General features: G+C 34.8%; 1 protein-coding gene across 12 annotated transcripts in view; it reads left to right on the forward strand.

Annotated features, from left to right (window-relative positions):
* Positions 1 to 23503, forward strand: part of MAGI2 (membrane associated guanylate kinase, WW and PDZ domain containing 2) — a 1329894-nt gene that overhangs the window by 873258 nt on the left and 433133 nt on the right. For all 12 annotated transcript variants that reach the window (XM_072791399.1, XM_072791396.1, XM_072791402.1 and 9 more), the window contains exon 6: positions 8653 to 8732. In XM_072791399.1, the coding sequence (XP_072647500.1) occupies positions 8653 to 8732 (80 nt within the window). The remainder of the gene's footprint in view (positions 1 to 8652; positions 8733 to 23503) is intronic.

Below are 23503 nucleotides of genomic sequence, written 5' to 3' on the forward strand. Positions count from 1 at the left end.
TGTATAAAATCTAAATACATTAATATAAATATCTATTTATTTACATTTATATACATACACATTTTTGGATGGAAGAGAGGAATTCCTCCTTGGTGAAATGTGAGCTCAGATATATCTTTTTTTTGAATTATATATACTGTGGGTTTTGAATTAAGATAACAAGTAATTCCATTTTTTGTCTTCTGTGCAGTAATATTTTAAAATATTTATTGATTTGTTCAGTATTGCAAAATACTTTATATGTCTCTGTACTTAACAAGTTCTGCATTTAGAAGATGAGGGATTTTCTTGTTTTCAGTACCAGAACACATGGGTCAACTATATTTCCCACTTTTCAGAACTGCATCCTTTGATGAATGAAAAGCAGATTCCTTTGATCATTAACAGTGATATTTAATGAGAAAGTGAATACCTGAGAAAGCATTTTTAACCAATGAGATTTTAAATTGTGCATGAATGTTCTCTTCTAAACATGCTTTAAAGCATTAATAATGTCTTATGTTTAGTAGTTTTCATAAGGCTTTGAAGTGAATAATATTGTTTAAAAGCAGTAATTTCCTTAATTCATAACATTATCCTCATTAATAATGTCTTCTAGTATTTACATATTAAATAATTAATATGTACACTCACGATACATATTATTGATACATTCAAACTAGTAATAATAATTATGACATACTGAGTGCCTACTTTGTTCAGGCTGTGTTCAGGTTAGACAATAATAACTACTTTCTTAAGCACTTACACTGTGCTCACTTGGGAAGCTGAGGCTTGTGGAGGTAAGTCACTTGCCCGTGGCCGTATAACCAAGAATTCACAAAACCAAGATGCTTTGATGCCATTTACTCAACTCATCTTTATAGGACACATGCCATGTGCAAGACACCATGTTAAATGCTGGGCATACAGTATTCGGCAAAGCTGACAAGAATCATACTGTCATGGGATACAGACTTTCTCCAGGGTCCTTGCTTTCAGTCATTTTGCTATAGTGCCTACATTACATATATTATTTTGTAACTACCTTGTGAGCATTTGATACACCCGATTTCATAGATGAGATTTTAAGGGATCCTTGGACAAATTAACATTTATTATTATTATTATTCATGAGAGACACCGAGAGAAAAAAGGCAGAGACACAGGCAGAGGGAGAAGCAGTCTCCATGCAGGGAACCCAATGTGGGACTCGATCCTTGGTCTCCAGGATCACGCCCTGGGCTGAAGGCGGTGCTAAACCGCTGAGCCACCCAGGCTGCCCCAACATTCTTTTTTTTTTTTTTTTTTTTTTTACGATTTTATTTATTTATTTGAGAAAGAGAGAGGGGAAAGCCCAGATGGAATGGGAGAAGGAGAAGCAGACTTCCCACTGAACAGGGAGCCCCACGTGGGGCTCCATCCAGGACCCTGATCACCACTGACCAGAGCCAAAGGCAGAGGCTTAATCAACTGAGCCACTCAGAGGCCCTGACAAATTAACATTCTTAAAGTCTCATAGTTCATGACCTTGCAAAGCCATTGCCATTATCCCATACTACCTCCACTGTATAAATAAACATTGGCTAAAATAAAAGTAAACTTTATTATTACAAACAGTGTTTGTTTCTAAGTTTTTCAGCCAGAAAGCCACTATTCCAGAGGCTAAATGTTCCATAAAGCAGAGCTGCCATAGGGTTAATCTGTATTGACATGCTTTGGGAATCCTATTAAATTCCCTCTTTGTATGGGAGTCAGTTTAGTTAGTGACATAAAAGAGACTGCTTATTCCTTTGGCAAAAAACAAAATGACAACAAGAACCTATTTGTTTACTACCATCTTCCTGCATGGCAGTGGGCGCTATGTCATCTTAAATAATAGATTTTTTAAAGCAGACTTTTGAAACTGAAAATCACATCTGTGAAAAATGTCATGGCTGTACATGGTTTCCTAAATCGTTGTCCGGGCTGAATTTGCTTTTAAGTTATCAGAAAGACACACAATACAATCTGTTTCCTCTTGTGTTGCCATTTCTGTATCTCCTTAAGTTTTAAGTAAATCACTAATTACCATTTCAAACAAAGCCACATTTTTTTTTTAATTAAAGAGTAGACATAATACTTGGGAAATTTATTGGAAAGAGAAGTAAAATCAATTATTTGGTATGAAGCAACCCCAGCTTTCTCATTCTAAGCTTGGTATATCCCCGCCAGTCACAAAATATGATCTGTGCTTACTCTCTGTAATTCGTATTAAAGCACAGTAGATATATTGAATTTTTTCATGTTCTTTTTTTCTTGTGCCTGTGCAAGACTCCATTGCAATCCCCAGACATAAAGTAATCTGTTTTATTTTTTTTTATTTTTTATTTTTTTTTATTTATTTATGATAGTTACAGAGAGAGAGAGGGAGGCAGAGACACAGGCAGAGGGAGAAGCAGGCTCCATGCACCGGGAGCCCGATGTGGGATTCGATCCCGGGTCTCCGGGATCACGCCCTGGGCCAAAGCCAGGCGCCAAACTGCTGCGCCACCCAGGGATCCCAAGTAATCTGTTTTAAACAAAACAGTATGCAATTCACACTCAAGATATTCCAAACTCCCCAGACATAAAGTAATCTGTTTTAAACAAAACAGTATGCAATTCACACTCAAGATATTCTATTTATAATAAAACTTTCTTAAAAATGTTTCTAAACATATGAAAGATAATATAATGGCAAACTTACATAATTCACTTAGTTAATAACATTTTTAGGAATATTGTTTAGAAAACAATCCCTATAGAAGAATAACTTTTCATGTAGATTGCCAGTGTATAAATAGAAAAAATAGTAAAACTGTGAAAGAATGAAGTCTTGAATGAAAAAGTTCCCACTGTTCATCATCAGTATATCTATCTAGTCATTGCCTTTAATCTTTTTGGAAAGATGATATAAAAGGGGGAGAAAGTCTTCTGCCAAATGATGTAACCATCCTGAAGATTTTATCGACAATAATCTAAAATGTATACAATATAAAACGTGAATTTATATACTTTTAAGAACTAATGTTTAAGGGCAGCTGGCTGGCTTAGTTGGTAGAGTATGCGACTCTTGATTATGAGTTTGAGCCCCATTTTGGATATAGAGATGAGTTAAAAAGAGAGAGAGAACTAGCATTTATTTTTGAAATTCTGTAGGATGTACTCACAATCTCTAATTATTGTCTCTGAACTTATATGACCATTGCTAGTGAAACTTTAACATCCAAACAAATTTTGAATTGCCCAATAGACTCTAAAATATTTACTTGGACCTTGTTTACCTGGTTCAAAAGATTATGTTTCTTGAAGTCAAACATCATTGACTTTAATCTCTTATTATTGTTCTGATGCATTTCCCAGATGAAAATACATTTTAACTGTCAATTCAAGACTAAGATTAAGAATTGGCTTTGAAGGAGGACTTATTCTTTTTTACATTTGTTTTTGTTTAAATTCAATTTGCAACATATAGTATAACACCCAGTGCTCATCCCATCAACTGCCCTTGTAGGAGGACTCTTTAAATTTAATGCATTTGTCATTGTTTTAAGTCTGTTACTATTTTTAGAGAAAATACAGTGAGGAAATGTGTATGATAATAAAAATTTCTTTTTTTTGATAATAAAAATTTCTTGTTCTACTAATAAAATTTTAGTTGGTGAGATATGATCTAATACTTGTGCTGTATTAAAAGCATTATATTTATCTAGATGGTAATATAAAAGTAAAGGAGAAGAAGGAAAAGGAAACAGAAAGAAAAGGAAACAGAAAGAAAAGACTTATGTCTTAGAATTAGGCTTGAATTGGATCACCCTTGAGGATCCACTTATGTATACCTAAGAAACTAATAAGGGATTTATACCCTGACTGGGAAAACATAGAACAATGAAAAAATGGAAGGGAGGATAGAGTGTGTCATGATCTACATGAAAATCCTCCACCTGTGGGGCACCTGTGTGGTTCAGTCAGTTGAGTAGCGGCTTTTGGTTTCAGCTCAGGTCATGATCATGGGGTTCTGGGATCAAGCCCTATGTCAGCAGGAACTCTGCCTCAAAGTTTCTCTCTCCCCCCTCTCCCTCTGCCTGCTCCTTATACTCTCTCTCTCTCTAAAGTAAATAAATAAATCTTTAAAAAAATGTTCCACCACTTGATAGCAATTTTATTAACCTAATTCCTTAGTATTGCTTCTAAGACCTAATATTTATATGGAGATTTTGTAAATCATGAATTTTAAAACTTTACCCAGGTTGATTTCTGGGATATTTAAAATGATTTGATAGTTATCTAGTTGTATTCTATGGACAGATGCGGCTGAGGTCCTCCTACTGTGCCACCATCTTAGCTCCCCCTGGAAAAATATTCAGATTTAAATGAAGAACATTTGATTCAAAAGTGATCTGGATGGAAAATTCAAGTTTATAAGGAAAAAAATGTTTCCAGTGATGCTATCCGTACCTCAATCACAATGTCCTCCTTTTCATCTCTATGAGCCTGCAATTTAATATAATACCTACTAAGTACAAGGCATTCAACACAAAGGAATTTGTTGTGATTACTCTCCTCAAACGGGAGATAAATGTCTCTATTTCCAAACTATTGGCAAAGGCTCTGAGAAAAAGATCTTTGATTATTCTCTGAGGGAGCGAAATAAAGCAACTCAGTATGAAAAACAAGTGTTAGGTTTAGTATGCCTCTGATTTCAGAGCTTAAGAAACTTGAACTTGGAAATCAGATGTAACTGTGTTTAATGCCAGCCCTTTCACTTTCACGCACTAGCTGTGTAACCTTGGGCAAGTTACTCACCTTCTTTGAACCTTTGTTTCTCCCGTAAAACAGAATTAAAAATCTATAGCCACAGAGGCTCATTAGCATTAAGTGAGGTGATGCATATGAAGGTTCTAGCGTAGCCCGACAGAGTCAACCATCAACGAGATAATGAGAATAACTTTGCAATGGTATGCCATAATGTCAGCAGCTTTTCCTGTCGAAGTGAAGCATTTTCTATGTGAGCAGAATGTTTCCCCAGGAAGATAAGATGTTATTATTTAACCTGCAGCTTTTGTCAGTTTGGCAAAGGTTAAACTTACAAAAAAAAAAAAAACAAAAAAAAAACACAGAAATTTCTAATTCATTATAAGTCAGCCTATCATGTCTTCAAGGCCATTCTGTTATGAATTTAAACTACTATTGCAGAGTTAAATGAAATTTCACTTCTGGTTTTTTCCAGTCCTCCAGATAGATTCATTATACAGTTTAACATCGGGGAAGAGTTTGGATAAACCACTTTTAAGGTTTTTATCCAGATTTTTAAATCTGAGATTGATTGAACCTGAATAGCTACTGACTTCACTCCACTTGATCTCTCACTTTTCATGATCATCACATTAACTTTATCCATAGGAATACATACAGCAGTAGACTACTATGATTTAGCATTCCTAGAAAACATTTTTTCCATTCTCTAGCTAGGGGAAAAAATTTCTTTGCAAATTCAGCATATATGTGTGTATGTGTCTCTGTTTAAGAAACTAGTATCAATATAAGATCATATAGCATTAGCCTCTTAACCTTCCTGTCGTTTGTGTACACACCATTTGGTTAGATCCAGAAAACTGATGCTTTATTTAAATCTACTTTAGCAGTGGAAGTAAAAGGAAATCACATCCTCAAACTTGAGGAAAAGTGCTATGTAGATTGTGAAAAATCCCTCAACGATCCCATTTTGTACACAGTTTCCTGTCCAGTGTTTAATCCTATTTTCAAAGGTAATTGTCCAGGTTAAAAATATATAATTTAAGGGAAATGGAAAAGCCACTTGGTCCGTTGTCTCCCAATGCATTAAAAATATCCCCTTTGTAATCCTGGAGAAGTATGCAAATTATAAGGCTGGGGAGAACCACTATTGAAAAATACTGTACTGTATCTTCATGTGATGTTTAAGACTAACTACTACCCACATTTCTTTAAGAATCATTTCAGAGGATCAGCTAAAAATGCTGTTAACCGTAAGAGACTCCATCTGCCAAAGTGTATTAAAGTGACATACCATTAATGCTAGTTCAACCTAAAAAACAATCATCCTGTAATGAAATGCTTTATATAAACTCAGGAAAGCTAGGAGACTCACAGTTCTCTATGAAATTAGCCGGTATTTGAGACCAACGGTGGAATGATATGGAAATGGTAATTTGACTCCCTGTAATGGCTTAGTAATGGCCCCTTACCTCTTAGTCCTAGATGTGTTTGCTTTTGTGAATATGTCTAAAAGACCTAGAAATAAATGACTTTTTTCCAAAATGAAGGAAGGATTTTGAAGAAGCAGTTGTACTTAAAAAGTTGGGAAATATATTTTCCTTGCTCACTCCCCAACATTTCTCCCTAACACATGAAAACGTAGACATGAACATGCCTTACACACAAATGCACATGCGCATGTATGCGCATGCACACTTTGTAATGAAGTCACGTCTATTAAAAAATTTTTTTTAAAGATTTTATTTATTTATTCATGAGAGACACAGAGAGAGAGGCAGAGACACAGGCAGAGGGAGAAGCAGGCTCCATGCAGGGAGCCCGACGTGGGACTCGATCCAGGGTCTCCAGGATCACACACTGGGCTGAAGGCGGCGCTAAACCGCTGAGCCACCTGGGCTGCCCTAAAAAAAATTTTTTTAAGTGAATTTGCCTATTTCAAAATAAGAGCATCAAACACTGAACCCAGTTCACTAACATATTTGAGGTGGTCATAATCTCCTTCCATGGGTGTCTTTAGTTCAGAGGAAAAGACTAGATGATATTGACATGACTACAAATGAGGAGCAGAATGAGACAAAAGTGTCTGCAGTACTTGCTTCTGAAACTCGATAATAAAGCACCATCAGATTTTACAAAGGTCAAATTGGGAGTAAACAGAAGCTAGCACACTCTCCTGGCGATTTACAATTTGACCAAATTCACGGCCTTTATCTCATCAAATTATGAGAGCCCTGTTTAGAGGCATCAATCATCGTGGAGGTCCTAAATGTGAAGGAAGTGATGAAGAGTATTTTTGCTTTACCACACGTGAAATTCAGAAATAAAAAGGAATCTTCAGGAGCAGAGACTTCATGACCCAAGAATCTTAATGTCTCTCGGTTTTCAAATCAGAGATGGCTCTACAATAGACAGGATCATCGTCCAGAAAACACCATGTGCTTTAACACCTGGACTTGCTTGCCCACTCCCAGCTTGTCTTTATCTTTCCTCTTTCCTACCTTAAAATTTTCTTCATTAGATAGGCACCTGGTCTCTATAAGTTTGCTATTAAATATACTGCCTGGAAGAATTTTTTGACCTTTGCTCTAAGTGGAGATTTGCCTGTCAGGTTATACTTGTGTCTGTGATACAATAAAACATAGTTAAATTTCAAGGAAGAAAGAGAAAATATATGTGAAATTTTTATCATTTGACTTTCATCTTTATCATTTGACTTTCTTACGGCTGTGTTCAAATATCCCTATTATCTGGCTTTAATTTATATTTCTAAACTATTTTCTATTGTTCCCTTTCATGTTCCATTTATTGGCCTCTTGACTCTTCCCTGTATGAGTCTCACACTTTTCCACACCTGTGACTTTGTTCATTCTTTTTCTGAAGCCCTCACAAATGTCACATCCTTGATAATTTGTCCATTGGTAGAGGGGATCACTTGAGACAGCTGTACACAGTAAAGACTTTAGCTCCAAAGAGCAGTTTTGAGCTTGTGAGTGGTTCTCAAATTATAATGTGCATAAAAATCACCTGGAGTGCTTGCCAATGATGGAGATTTTGTGGCTCAACCTCAAAGATTCTGATTCAGTAGTTCTGTGAAGACCCAGAATATGCACTGTTAATCTCCAGGTGACTCCAATGCAGGTGATTCCAGGGCCTCTTTAAGACACACTGTTGTAAGAACATCTCTATGTTTTTAAAATTCCTGACTAAAGGCTTTCCAGAAGATATTTTTTTCCAAAGCACAAATGTCATTTAAATTATTATTAATTCCCAGAAATTCCATTCTAGAAACACTAGAATACAGGCATTTGTATCCTATGCCTGCCTAACTGGATTAAAAAAATTTAGATGCAACACAGCTAAATATGGGTTAATGAAATTGCTATTAATCACTTTTTGAGAAAATGTAGGCATCCCGGGAACATGCTGTAATTTCCATCACTTTTATACTGCCTCTGCCAGCTCTGTAGTTAAAGAGTAACAAAACAACTGTTTATGAAAAGGGTAGGTTTAAGATGAAAATAATCATTTTGCAAAAGTGAGGAAACAGTATCAGAGCCTGCGAACTGTGCTCTTCCAAGTGGAGAATCCAGTATTTGTAATAAATTCCTTTTGCTCTGGATGAGTTCTGCATTTTCAATGAGGTGAACTTGGCAACATTCTAGTTGATTTTAATAAAAATAGCTGCTTTGAGGACAGGGAGCTGAGGTTGCCAAATTTACAGCTGCCTTGCACAATTACTCTTACACCTCCTTCAGGGCTACTTAGAACCAGTAAGCAAATTAAGTGTATCGATTGCAATTTTGTTGGACTAACAGCCCCCCCCCCTTTTTTTTAAGGAATAAACTTGATTCCTTTCAGTATGTGTCTGTTCAGAGTGATCTCTTTTCTTTTCAGCCATAACACAAAGACAACATCATGGCTGGATCCTCGACTTGCGAAAAAGGCTAAACCTCCAGAAGAGTGCAAAGAGAATGGTAGGTCATTAAGTTTCTATGATGTTTCTGCGTTGCGCTTTGAGCATGTTTGTGTTTCTTAAAGGAGGGTCTCACCGACAGGAGCAATCATGTAGTTGAGACAATTTTAAAGATGTATTATTTAATGCTTAGAGAGGAGAGAGAATTAACGCGGCTTTTCAGCAGTGCCATGTGGTTTTCCTTTCTCTTTCTGAGGAAACTGTGCCGGATATCACATCTCTGTCATCTCTGTTGGTTCTGTGACTCCTGGCCTGACTTTCCACCACCTTCTAAGGACTTTTTGTTTGCAATATGTCTCTCTGAGGACTCTTATCTTTTCATTGGCATCAAACATGATATATAGAGAAACAGTCTTGTGGACCTATAAATATTATTGATTTTTGTGTTTAGAGGCATAGCATTCTGCTGGTTATTAAAGAATCGGTGGTATACAGATCTATACATATGGCTACTTTCCTTTAATCAAATATTTGAATTAAATAACCAGTTGCATGAATGTCCTGGGATATCCTTAGTATTTTCTAGTTTCTAGTGTAGTAATACTAACTTGCTTAGAAACTGTTTTCATGTATGTGAAGAATGTTTTTGAACAATGTTGGGGGTTAGATGGGTGTAAACCTTGCACTGATACTAGTAAATTAGATGAAGTCTGTTACAGATGACACTTGTAATTTTTAAAGATGTTGGGGTTTAATGTTAAAGAACACTTAAAATTTAGCTAAAATGATAAATAGCATACTCTCCTTTGATTTATTATTTGACTACAATCAAGCCTTTATCTCCTCAACCTATTAGAGCCCTGTTCACAGGCATCTATCATTGAGAAGCTCTTAAAAGTGGAGAAAGTGATGAGAGTTTAAACTTTTAAAAAAGTTTTTGAAAAGTCAACTTTTTATAAGTCTCTAATTCTAAAAGTCCTTTGTAACAATAGTTCTGGCTTTATCAGATAATATTTTGATAACATTGTTCATTTCTGTAACTGTTCACAAGCTAGTTATACAGAGTTCAATTAAGAATTATAGTGTACAATTTATATGTGCATATTTGAATGCATAAATATCCAGTTTTTAACCACTGTCTATATTAAATTTTATATTTATAGCTATATCTGTATGCTTTCTGTAGAATAGTATGACTGCTTGTGGTTGAAGCCCATAAAATTATGTGACCTGGACTTTTGATCACCATTAGGCTATATATTTCCTTGACACCAGTAAGACGTATGCTGCAGATTGTGATCAGTTATAAATTAAAATGGCCTGATCTGTTATATATGGAAGTTACAATTCACTTTTGCCGCAGATGTAAAAACCTTAGTATATCCTAATTAAAATGAATTTAACGATTTGCAGTGCTGTGACACATTGAACTTCTCAGCTGTCTTGTTCCTTTGAGTTATTCTTTTTATTAGAAAAAGCTGTTAAAATCAAACTTTAAAATTCTGGGAGAGATGTAGGCATAAGACGTTGCATAATTTTAATATTCCAGTGTTATCAGTTTTCCCACATCCGCACTTGTCTGTCTTCTTAGGATGATAAATACCTAAAATATGATGCCAGTGTCTGAGGAGCACATGTCATTGAAAAACAAGCCCTGCAATATAGTCTTGTAGTTCAGAATGATTTATAACCAGTCAATTACTATTTGTTTTCATTTTCTACAAAATAAATAACTCCTAGATTTTATTCCGTATATTACTGGAATGTTATACAATGGAAATTAACATCTAGTTAGTTAGAATACTATTATTCCAGACACATATTTTAAGTTTTCTTGCCAAGAAAATTGCTTTTATGTAATACTGTTACTTCTGTTTTATTTTTCGTTTCTTTAAGACATAGGTTAAAATTGTGTGTTTAAATGTTGGATGTTAATGGACTGCTGTTGAGCTAGCCAATTAAGTGAGGTTTCTTTATATGTTCCACTCAGACCAAACAAAGTAGAGTAATTTTCTGAATGCTGGGATGTGTGTAAAATGTGTATAAAAAAATTATGGAGGCTCAAGATGATAATATCTTTCTCCAGCAAAGGTTTATACTTTTTATGCCAGTGAGATAGAGTGGAGGCTAATTACTTAGTCCAATCTGGAGTTAAGCCAATAGGAGGTTGGGCTGAGTTTTGGTAGGACCCGATTTATCTCTGGTTTGTTCCTGTGCTTAGGATGTTTGCCCAAGGTTTTCAACTAACAGCCTATTTGCAGGTCAGCAAGCATTTTCTATAAAGGGTAGGTAGCCTATATTTTAGGCTTTGCAGGTTATCCAGTCTCTTTGTAACTACTCATTATGCAAAAGCAGACAAATCAATATATAATTAAAGGACATGGATGTGTTTTGATGGAGCTTTGTTTATGAACAGAGAATTTGAGTTTTGTATACTTTCAGGATTTGAATTTCAAAATACTGTTCTTTTGATTTTTTTTTTTTTGGCAGCCATTTAAAAGTATATAAATTGGTCTTCATTTCTGGACCATACAGAAAATAGAGGCAGGCTGGATTTGGTCCACAGGACAAATCCTGGCCCCGTGTGTTCATGTGGGGCCTTCCTCTTGGCAGATCTTAAATGCCAATATTTTAAAAATGTTTTTTCTTCCTAGTATTGCAAGACTGCCAAAAACCTGTGGTGCATTTCAGGGGTTTTAGCTTAGCTGTTTGCCTCTAGACCTTGCAGCTTCTGAATTGACAGATGTCATCATGGGATAATGGGTTGTCTGTTTAAGATCTCTCAAGTCTATATTTTGTCACTCCAGTCTCTCAAGACTCCTCAGCTTTCGGCTGGCTTCCCTAACCTCTAGCAGTGGCCTTCTACCTAGGCAGTCTGGGTTCTTACCACAGCCCAGAATCAACAAAATCAGCTGCAAATTCTTCCCTCACTTCTTCAGGGTTTTCTCCTCTTTGGAATCCTAGGCCTGTTGTTTCAGCAGTGCTGATGCCTTTAAATTGTTTATTTTTTACATTTTGTGTAGATTTTCTTTGTGTTCTCATGGTTTATAAGCTTCTCACTCCATCCTACCTGGAAGCAAAAGTTTTATGCAGTATTTTTTAATTGAACATTTTAGAGCTTATTGGATTGCATAACTATAAATTCTTTATTATTATCGTAATTAAAATTTTGATCTCTCAAAATGTAATTCCATGATGTTGTATATATGTGCATACTGTCATGAGTGTGCATATATATTGTGTGTGCGTGTGTGGATATGGATCTGTAAATGTTGACATTTTTAGTTCTGTTAACACTGGTACATAAAGTTAATTCCTTGGTCAACTACAAAAGAAGAAGCTGAGTGAAAGAGTGATGGAAGGGAGGTTATCAACTGATTTAAATTATTCTTGGGCTAGAGAAAAAAACTAGCAAATATTTTCTTATTGTTATCAAGGGGGACATGGGAACATAGATGGCTCCATACAAATACATATTAAACAACCATCTGTTGACACCAAAGCAACCATTTTATCTTGAAGCATAATGTACTAAACGTGAACGCATACTTTCTTCTCTCACAATACAGTCGAAAGTACTAAAGTCACTACATTCTGTGCATTTGTCATCGCTCTGCATTTTTAGAGTTTTAGCACCAGTCTACATAGCAGAAAAAAAAAATCTCCACCTACTACTGGATTCTAATATTAGTATTTGGGGGAGTGCCATTTAGCAAGCCTATATAGTCTTTTACAAAACTCCACAGAAATAGTGGTTAACTATTAAACAATTTGGAGGCAAGATCAGTGAACTGCATATAAAAAACATCAACATATGTGTCTCTGGCCCCCACAATCAGTACCATGGGGTTTCTCCTGAGACATTGCTGATCACATATATCTCAGTGGTGACACATCCCCCAAGATTCACTGAGCTATAGGGTTAACGTCAAACATGATTCAAGCCTTGGGGTGCCTGGATGGCTCGGTCATTTGAGTGTGCAACTCTTGGTTTCAGCTCAGGTCATGATCTCATGAGTCATGAGATGAAGCCCCATGTCCCCATGTCAGGTTCTGCACTCAGGGGGGAAGTCTGCTTGAGATTCCCGCCCTCTGCCCCTCCCCCCCACTCTCTTTCTCATAAATAAATAAGCCTTTTTGAAGACACCTCATAGGATCATTCTTTTCTTAAAGTTGAAATGTAATTAAATTATCACATTCAGAAGAAGAAATTGTGTGAAATTTGGAGTCAAGGAAACTTCTAATCCAAACACAAATCTGTGGGCTCTTGGGAAAGGAACTTCTTCACTTCTGAGAACCTAAGGTTTCTTACCTGTAAAAATGGGAAGGATATCTGTTTCATGTAGATTCAGCTTCACAAATAAAAGGGACAGTGCTTGTGGCACTACAGGCTCTCAATAACTGTTCCTTTCTTTTCCTTTTCTGTGTGTTCTGAGCCAACAAATGAGCCTCATAGAAGACAAGAGGAAGAATTCAGAATAGTTGGCCTACCTAAAGAGCTTTGAATTATTCTAGAGTATCCTGGAGAGATGGAAATGAACAAAACCCTTGCAGGCTAAAATTATCTGCCTAGCTAATTCCAGCCTAATATGGATAGATTAAAGATTGTCCCCCTCTATTCTGTTACGATGGCTCTAAATTCTCAGAAAATTGTAATCACAGCTGTACATACTAGGTGGCTTCATTTCCATATTCAATGTGTATGAATTATAAGGCAGTTTTCTCATATTGCTGTAAAAACAATCACATAATCTTAACCTCTTTACCTATGTGAGAACTCCATTTCCATTGACATTTAGTTAAACTAAAGTTTTGAGTTATTTATCTTTAAAAAAAATGGTGTCCAAAATGCACATAAATGAAGATAGCATAAGCTATGTTTGGAATATATATTAAGTGGATTTTTTTTTTCAAGAGAAGGAGGTTGCCTTTTTTTGTATATATCAATATAGTGTACTGAGTTTTCCTTTTATTTTGCATTTATTTTTAAATTTTTTTCTTTGAATTCAATTTCCCAACATATAGTATAACACCCAGTGTTCATCCCCTCAAGTGCCCTCCTTAGTGCCTGTCACCCAGTCATCCCATCCCTCCTCCTCGCCCCCTCCTTTGTTTGTTTCCCAGTGTTAGGAGTCTCTCATGGATTGTCTTCCTCTCTAATTCCCCCTCCTCAATTTCCCTCCTTTCTCTTATAGTCCCTTTCACTATTTCTTATATTCCACGTATGAGTGAGACCATGAGAAGGGTGCCTATTCTAAAATAATAGAAAACACTAATCAATTTTAGGTCATTTCTTTTTTCTTTCTTTTTTTAAATATATTTCTTTTTAAATTTTTATTTATTTATGATAGTCACACACACAGAGCGAGAGGCAGAGACACAGGCAGAGGGAGAAGCAGGCTCCATGCACCGGGAGCCTGATGTGAGATTTGATCCTGGGTCTCCAGGATCGCGCCCTGGGCCAAAGGCAGGCGCCAAACCGCTGCGCCACCCAGGGATCCCCTCTTTTTTCTTTCTTTTCCAAATTTTTAAGTTCCAATTAGCTAACATACAGTGTAATATTAGTTTCAGGTGTAGAATTTAGTGATTCATCACTTATATTCAGCCCCCAGTGCTCATCACAAGTACCCTCCTTAATGCCTATTTAGCCCATCCCCCTGCCCCCCTCCCCTCGAGCAGCCCTCAGTTCTCCATAGTTAGTCTGTTTTCTGGTGTTTCTCTCCCTTCCCACCCCCCATGTTCATCTGTTTTATTTCTTAAATTACACATATGAGTGAAATCACACAGTATTTGTCTTTCTCTGACTTATTTCACTTAGCATAATACTCTCTAGCTCCATCTATGTCATCACAAATGGTAAGATTTCATTCTTTTTTTATGGCTGAGGAATATTCAATTGTATATGTGTGTACCATATCCTCTTTATCCATTCATCAATCTATGGATTGATGTCAGATTGTTTCCATAATTAGCAATTGTAGATAATGCTGCTATAAATATCAGGATACATGCATCCCTTTGATTTAGTACTTTTGTATTCTTTGGGTGAATACCTAGTAGTGCAATTGCCGGATCACAGGGTAGTTCTACTTTTAACTTTTTGAGGAACCTTCATACTCTTTTCCAGAGTGGCTGCACCAGTCTGCATTCCCACCAACAGTATAAGAGGGTTCCCCTTTCTCTGCATCCTCATCAACATCTGTTGTATCCTGTGTTGTTAATTTTAGCCATTCTGACAGGTGTGAGGTGATGTCTCATTGTAGTTTTGATTTGTGTTTCCCTGATGATGAATGATGTTGAGCATCTTTTCATGTGTCTGTTAGCCATCTGTACGTAGTTTTAGGTCATTTCTTAAGTGAATTTCTTAACTGTCACACAGATTAGGAAACACATAATTTTATTTTTGTAGTTCACATTCTGTTCCTAGAATGCATAGTTTATTTCTTTTTCAAATAGGGGCTTTGGCCTGTTGTCTCATTAAATTTGTATTGATAATTAATGACCCTAATTTCTCAACAATAAATATGAGCAAATTAATTTCACCTTTGAATATTTGTTTTCCTAATCTAATAAACCTAAGATTATGTTTGTAAAGTACCTTGATAGCTTTCCCCTAGGAATAATTCAGTAAAACAGGCTCTGGGGCACCTGGGAGGCTTATTGGTTAAATATCTGCTTTTGGCTCTGGTCATGATCTAGGAGTCCTGGGATTGAGCCCCATGTTGGTCTTCCTGATCAGTGGGGCATCTGCTTCTCCCTCTCCCTCTGCCCCTCTCTCCTCACTCATCCACTTGCTCTCTCTCTCAAATGAATGAGTAAAAGATTAGAAAAAAAACAGACTCTAAAGATACCCCTCAAGTACTGAAACTTTAGAATTGAAAAGTCATTGATATTTTGAACTCCTATCTTTAAATATTATGAACTAATTTGAATGTTATTTTGTTTTTATAATGATATTTAGGATGTTTTATTAAAAATTTGAGGAAATTTAAAATATCTTAATAGAAACTGTTCTTATTTTGCTAACTGGTACTTATTCATATTAGTCATGATTTTTTTATAGCAGCACTTTGAGGTATGCTTCATCCAATAATATAGTACCTTTTCCAGTGTTTTCAGCTTAGGGGTACTACAAAATACCAACACTTTAGGAATATAAATCTTTTGTGGAGGAAATAATAAAATAAAATCAAAATAAATCATATAGGATAGATTTTCCACTGCTTTGCATCGATATCAATTCTTCTCTTTATGGCTGGCGTCTGTAATAATTGGCCCCCATCTACTCTGAGTGATTAGTGTCCAGACCATAAAAGTTGTTAAATATTTTGAATATCATTTTTGCACTAATCATTTATGTATTTCTCTTTTCTACCTCCAATCTTTATCATGGCTATAAAATAGTACCTGTGTAAGGATTATAAAATTGCATCCTTTTATTCTTGATTGCTCAAGTTTCTTTTATATTTAGGAATGAGTTGTGTCTTGTCTTTACTGCCTAATGCATGCAGGTTTGAAAATAATATTGACAGCATCAAATCTGCTTGTTTTGTACAATAGCAAAATAATTTCAAGATATTTCAAATATGGCTTTTCAAAGTTTTTTATTTTGAAATATTTATAAATTCACAGGAAATTCTAGGGAGGGCCCAAACACCCCTAACAAAGATCCCCAATGTTAACACCTTACATGAATATAATACTGGATCAAAATCAGGAAACTGACACTGGTACAATCCACAGATTGATTTCACTAGTTATCCAAATACTGGTGTATGTATGTGTATGTGTGTATTTTCATGCAGTTATATCACATATGTAGTTACATGTGACCATGACCACAGTCAAGATTCATAACTCTTCCATCCCATAAGACTCTCTTATGCTACCACTTTATATCCATATCCATCCCCTCTCACTGAACAACCCCTAACCCTTAACAACCACTAATCTGTTCTCCATGTCAATTTCTTTGGTATTTCAAAAATGTTCTATAAATGGAATCATGCAGTGAATAAACTTTTGAGATGGACTTTTTTTCACTCAACTTAATTTCATTGAAACCCTTTCAAGTATGTGTATCAATAGTTTGCTACTTTTTATGTACCACTGTTTGTTTAAGCATTTACCTGTTGAAGGACATCTAGGTTGATTCCAGCTTCTAGTTAATATGAAAAAAGCTGCCACAAACATTTGTATATAGGATTTTTCATGAACATAGATCTCTTACCTGGGATAAAAGCTCAAGACAGTAATTGCTAGGTTTTTTGGAAAGTACATTTTTAGCTTTAGAATAAACAGCTGTACTATTTTCCAGAATGGCTATATTCTTTTACTTCCCACCAGCAATGAACCAATTTTCTCTACATCCTTTCCAGCATTTGGTGTTATGACTTTTTAAATTTTAGTTATTCTGAGAGGTGTGTAATATTACATTATGGTTTTAATTTGTATTTCCCTAATGGCTAATGATATTGAACATCTGTTTTGAAAAATATTATTTATTTATATGAGAGAGAGATTGTGAGAGAGAGCACAAGTGGGGGGGGGGGAGGGAGAGGGAGTCTCTCCACTGAGCAGGGGGCTCCTTTCCAGGACCTTGGGATCATGACCTGAGCCAAAGGCAGGCAGACGCTTAGCCAACTGAGCCACCCAGGTGGTTCTTGAACATCTTTTCATGTAATTATTTCTCATCTGTGTATCCTGCTTGGTAACATGTCTGATGATGCCTTTTGCCCAAATCTTAATTAGATTATTTTTTTTAATTTGGTTTTGAGAATTATTTACATATTCTATATATAATAAATCCCTTTATCAGATATGTTGTTTATAAACATTGCCTCCCAAACTATGATTTTTATTTTATCCTCTTAACGGGGTCTTTTGCAGAGAAAATATTTTTAATTTTGATGAAGTCAAATTTATCAATTTTTAGCAATTTATCAAATTTATCAATTTTTCCTTTTCTGAAACATGCTTTCAGTATAAAATATAAAAACTCTCTAACCAGCCCTAGACGCCAAAGAGTTTCTCATTTTTCCCCTAAATTGTGTACTTCAATATTTGACCTGTAAGTCTGTGACCTACTTTGAAATAATTTTCGTATAAGGTGTAAGATCTAGGTTGAGATTTTTAAATTATTGTTATTATTATTACTATTATTATTATTGCTGTAGCCTATGGATGTCCACTTGCTTTAGCACTGTTAGGTGAAAAGGCTATCCTTCCTCCAGTAAACCGTGTGTACAACTTTGCCATAAATCATTTGGGTTCCATTGATCTATGGGTCTTTCTCTGCACCAGAACCATCCTGTCTAGATTACTGTAGCCATATTCTAATCCCTAATATTGAGTACACTGATATTCCCTAACTTAGTTTTTTAAATGTATAAATAGATAGAAGGTTTAATTAATCAGGAAGATTTAAAAAATTCTAAATGCATATGCATCTGATAACATACCTTCAAGTTTTATATGAAGGAAAAAATTACAAATCTGAAAAGAGGATTTGAAAAATTTATGGAGTATATTACCTCATGTACCTCTCCTTTCTCAATATTTTAAACAAAAAGAAAGATTTGAATAACAGAAATAGTAATCTTGATTTAAAAGCCACATATAGACACTGCACTTAGATGGAAAGTACGTTCTCAAGCACACAGAGTACTTTACAAACAATGAGTACATGGTAGTCTGTGGAGCAAGTCTCAAGAAATTTCAAAGTTGACAGTCCTGTGTTACAGAAAACCTTAATTATGTATCAATAGAAAGATAACTAAAATACTGCCCATGCTTTGAAATATAAAAACGATTTTAACATGTGTTTTTTCCAAATTTATTGAGATATAATTGATATATTGTATAGTTAAAGATATACAACATTATCATTTGATACACATATATATAGTGAAATGACTGACACAATAATAAGTTTATTGTGTTAATACATCCAACAACTCATATAATTACTTTATGTGGGGGGTTGGGATGAGAACATTTAAGATTCACTCTCTTAGCAACCTTCAAGTATAATACATAGTACTATGAACTGTAATCAGCATGCTGTACATTATATCTCCAGAGCTAATTCATCTCATAACTGGAAGTTTGTATCTTTTGACCAACATCCCCCCATTTCCTCCATTTCTTAGCCTTCCATTCTGCTCTGTTTCTATGAGTTTGCAGGAGAGGGAGTTCTAGATTTCATATATGATATCCTACAGTATTTCTCTCTATCTAACTTATGCATAATACCCCCAATCCATCCATATTGTAACAAATGACAGAATTTCTTCCTATAGCTGAAAAATATGCCGTTGTAGACGTACATTACATTTTCTTTATCCATTCATCCATTGATGGACACATAGATTGTTTTCATTTGCTGGCTATTTTGAATAAAGCTGCAAGGAACATAGGAGTGCAGATACCTCTTCCAGTAGTGATTCAGTTTACTTCAGATACATAGCCAAAAGTAGAATTTCTGGATCATATGGTAGTTCTATTTTTAATTTTTTGAGAAGCCTCCATATGTTTTCCATAGTGGCTCTACCAATTTATATCCCTAGCAACAGTGCCCAAAGGTTCCATTTCTTTCTACATCGTTGCCATCTTTATATTTTTGATAATAAATATTCTAACAGGTATGAGATGATATATCCTTGTGCTTCAGACATATTTCCTTATGATTAGTGATATAGAGCACATTTTCATGTACCTGTTAGCCATTTGTGTGTCATCTTTGGAAAAAAGTCTATTCAGATCCTTTGCCCATTTTTTAACTGATTTTTTTTCTTTTTTTACTCTTAAGTTGTATGAGTTCCTTATACATTTTGGATTTTAACTCCTTTTAGATAAATGATTTAAAATATTTTCTACCATTCTATAGATTGTCTTTAAATTTTTTTTTATTGTTTCTTTTGCTATTTAGAAGCTTTTCAGTTTGGTGTAGTCCCACTTGTTTATATTCTATTTTATTGCTTGTGTTTTGGCGTCAAATCCAAAAAACTAATTGCCGAGATCAATGTGAAGAAGCTTTTCCTATGTTTTCTTCTGGTAATTTTTGGTTTCAGATCCTATATTTAAGTCTTTAATCCATTTCAAGTGATATAGGGGTCCTATTTCATTTTTCTGCATATGAATATACAGTTATCTCAATATCACTTATTGAAGAAACTATATGTCTCCCATTAAGTACTCTTAGCTCTCTTATTAAATGTTAGTTGACTATAAGTGCATGGGTTTATTTCTGGATTCTTGATTCTATCCCACCTGACTATGTGTCTCTTTTTATGCCAGTACCACACCATTTTGATTATTTTAGCTTTATGATCTAGTTTGAAATCAGTAAACATGATGCCTTGATTTTTGTTTGTTTGTTCTTTCTCTCTGGATTGCTTTTGCTATTCAGGGTCAGTATGATTTCATATGAGTTTTAGGATTTTTTTTTATTCTGTGAAAAATGCCATTGGAATTTTGATAGCAATTTCATTGAGTCTATAGACAGCTTATAGATAGCTTTGGGCAGCATGGACATTTTAGCAATATTAGTTCTTCCAATACAGAAATTCAGGATATGTTCCCATTTATGTATGTCTTCTTCAGTTTTTTTTTCATCAAAATCTTGTATTTTTAGTATATAGAACTTTGATCTCCTTAGAATTTCTTTATTTTTTATTCTATTGCAAATGGGATTATTTTCTTTATTTCTTTATCAGATAATTCATTCATTTCTGTATCCTAAAACTTTATATAATTGTTGATTACTTCTGACAACTTTTTGGTATAGTTTTTAGGGTTTTCTATATGTAAGATTATACTTATTTGCAAACAGAGATAATTTTACTTCTTTTCTGATTTGAATACCTTTCATTAATTTTCTTTGCTAATTTGCTAATTTCTTTGGCTAGACTTCTGTTACTATGTTAAAGGAAGTGATGGGAATGGGCTCCCTTGTCTTATTCCTTATCTTAAAGGAAAGATTTCAACCTTTCATCATTGACTAGCTGTCAGCTTAACTTATTATTTATTATTATGCTTTTATTATATTGAGATACATTTCTTCTCTGCTCAAATTGTTGAGACTTTCTATCATGAATGAATGTTGAAATTTTTAAATTGGTTTTTGTGTTTCTATTGAGATGATCATATAATTTTATCTTTCATTTCATTAAAATAGTATGTCATATTACTGGTTTACGTATGTTGAACCATCTTTTGCATCCCAGTGGTAAATTCCACTTGGTCAGAGTATAGGATTCTTTAATGAACTATTGAGTTCACTTTGCTAATATTTGGTTGAGAAGTTTTACGTCTATATTTTTAAAATATTTTATTTATTTATTCATGAGAGACACCAAGAGACAGAGACATAGGTGGCGGGAGAAGTGAGCTCCCTGCGGGGAGCCTGATGTGGGACTCAATCTCAGGACCCTGAGATCACAACCTGAGCCAAAGGCAAAGGCTCAACCAATGAGCCACCCAGGGACGCCTTACATCTGTATTTATCAGGGCTGTTATTAATTTCCTTTTCTTGTAATTTTTTTTTTGTCTGCTTTGGTATTAGGAAAATCCTGGCATCACAAAATGACTTTGGGAGTATTCCCTCCTCTTCAGTTTTTTGGAAGGGTTGCAGAGGGATTGGCATTACTTTTTCATTTTATGTTTGGTAGAATTCACCAATGAAGCCATCTGGTCCTGGGCTTTTCTTTGTTGAAAAGTCATTTTTATGATTATAGTATTTTAATGAAAATTATAGTCTTTTTTATAATTTGTTGAATTACTTCCAGGACATCCAGAGGGGAGGGACAGAGAAAAGTGAGTCCATGCCATCTTCTCTGGGACCAGATGTCTAAATGCTACTTTTGATACTAAATGATAACAATAAAGTTTACTTTATCATACACTCTTTCTTTTCCATCTACCAACACCCTGTGAGGGTAGGCAGATTTTTTAACCCCTACTTTTTTAGTTAATAATGCATTAACTGAAATAAAGCATTCCAAAGATTTTAAGGGCCTTGTCCAATAAACATAAATTTAAAAATAAGGCTAAATCCAAACCACCCAAGTTTAAGGTAGATCTCAATGTTATATCCATCATACAACATCACAGTATGTTTTAGCTGGAGACACTAAGCTCTTAAAAATATGTTAAACTGGTTTAAAATATTTTTACTTTATAACTTTGTATTTAAAAACATAAAAGGGAACTTTTTCATATATTCTTAACATTCTCTCTGGTCTATCATTTATAAATAGACCAATCTGTATAATTTTATGATTGAATAATTAATTTACTTGTCATTTGATTTATGTTCTTAAATTAACAGAGTGAATTTAGCTCTTTGAAAGACATTTTTAAGTAACTATTGATTTATATTTTATGTTTCTCAATTAAAAAAAAAAAAGAAGAAGCTTTTGTGGGTTTTATGCCTTCACAATTTCTAAAAATGTTCACTACAGTCCACATAATGTTGGAACAATTTCTTTAAGAGTTAAATGCGGGTCTCTGTCAATCATACTATGAGACACAGTCTTCTGTGTCCCTCAGTGGTTAGATCTGTTCATCAATGCAGAAAGCAAAACAGAAAGGTGAAGCTCTGATCTGAATATTATAGACAAGTTCTTTCAGAAGTAGGAAAAACAGATCCAGGCCATCAACCCAAAGCACTGAACATTAACTATGACTTGTAGTTGATGGGGTGGGCAGGGTGGAGGTGGGAGGGATTGGGATAGGAGGCTTAATTTAGGTTGCTGAGGTGACATGATCTGATGTCCCTCTTGGTACATTTAATTTTAAGGTTTCCTAAATACATGACAAAACAGTACTTTCCAAGGAAAAGTGGGTATTTGAAAAGTTTGTTTGTTTGTTTTACTAATTTGGGTGAAATTTGAGCACATATGACATAATCCAATGTATGATTGTGGCCTAAGCATGAAGCATCTCAAAGTGCCTGGTATAATACATGTTCAGTGAGATCACTCACAGCTATAGTTAAGGGCCTATCCATTTTACTATTAAAATCTCGTGTCAGGTAGCCCCAGTGGCTTAGCGGTTTAGTGCTGCCTTCAGCCCAGGGCATGTACCTGGAGACCCAGGATCAAGTCCCACGTCAGGAGCCCTGCATGGAGCCTGCTTCTTCCTCTGCCTGTCTCTCTCTTTGTGTGTCTCTAATAAATAAATACAATCTTAAAAAATAAATAAATAAAAAATAAAAACTCATGTCTTCAAGAAATTACATATCCAAGAGATCAAGATTTTATGTGCTCTTTGTAGAAACAACTTGAATTTAAAAAGTTGCCTTAGACAAAAAGGGGCAAACACAATTTGGATGCTTTGATGCCAAAACTGCATAAAGAACCCAAATATATTTAGAACCATTATTTCCGAGGCACCACTTCAAATCAGTAATACAAAATCAGTAGGAAATTTTATTGACTATATTTGTTCTTGAACTTCTTACCAGTAAGTAATAAATCATGGAAATTATATTATCACTTTTTTGACCATAAAATTAAGCTTGACAATTTCATATTGATTTCCCAATACTTGCTTTGATTTTTTTAGAGTCTTATTTCTCTTCTTCCACATTATCTTTTCAATTTATTCTAACTTATATTTTTTCTCTTCGCCTCATACTTGTTTGCTTAACCCAAATCTTTTCTTTGAGGTTGTTTTATTCACTCCTCCAATGTTTTGAGGTTACCAAAAAATTTACCTTTTCCCTTTGATTCTGGTACTCAATTATCATATATCAAAAGTCATGTTATTACTTTTAATGTAGATTACCTAGTTGCAAACAAAGCAGGCGGACCTATTTGTCCATATGAC

This window comes from Canis lupus, chromosome 21 (assembly GCF_048164855.1).
Source record: "Canis lupus baileyi chromosome 21, mCanLup2.hap1, whole genome shotgun sequence".
In the NCBI taxonomy this organism is placed as follows: domain Eukaryota; kingdom Metazoa; phylum Chordata; class Mammalia; order Carnivora; family Canidae; genus Canis; species Canis lupus.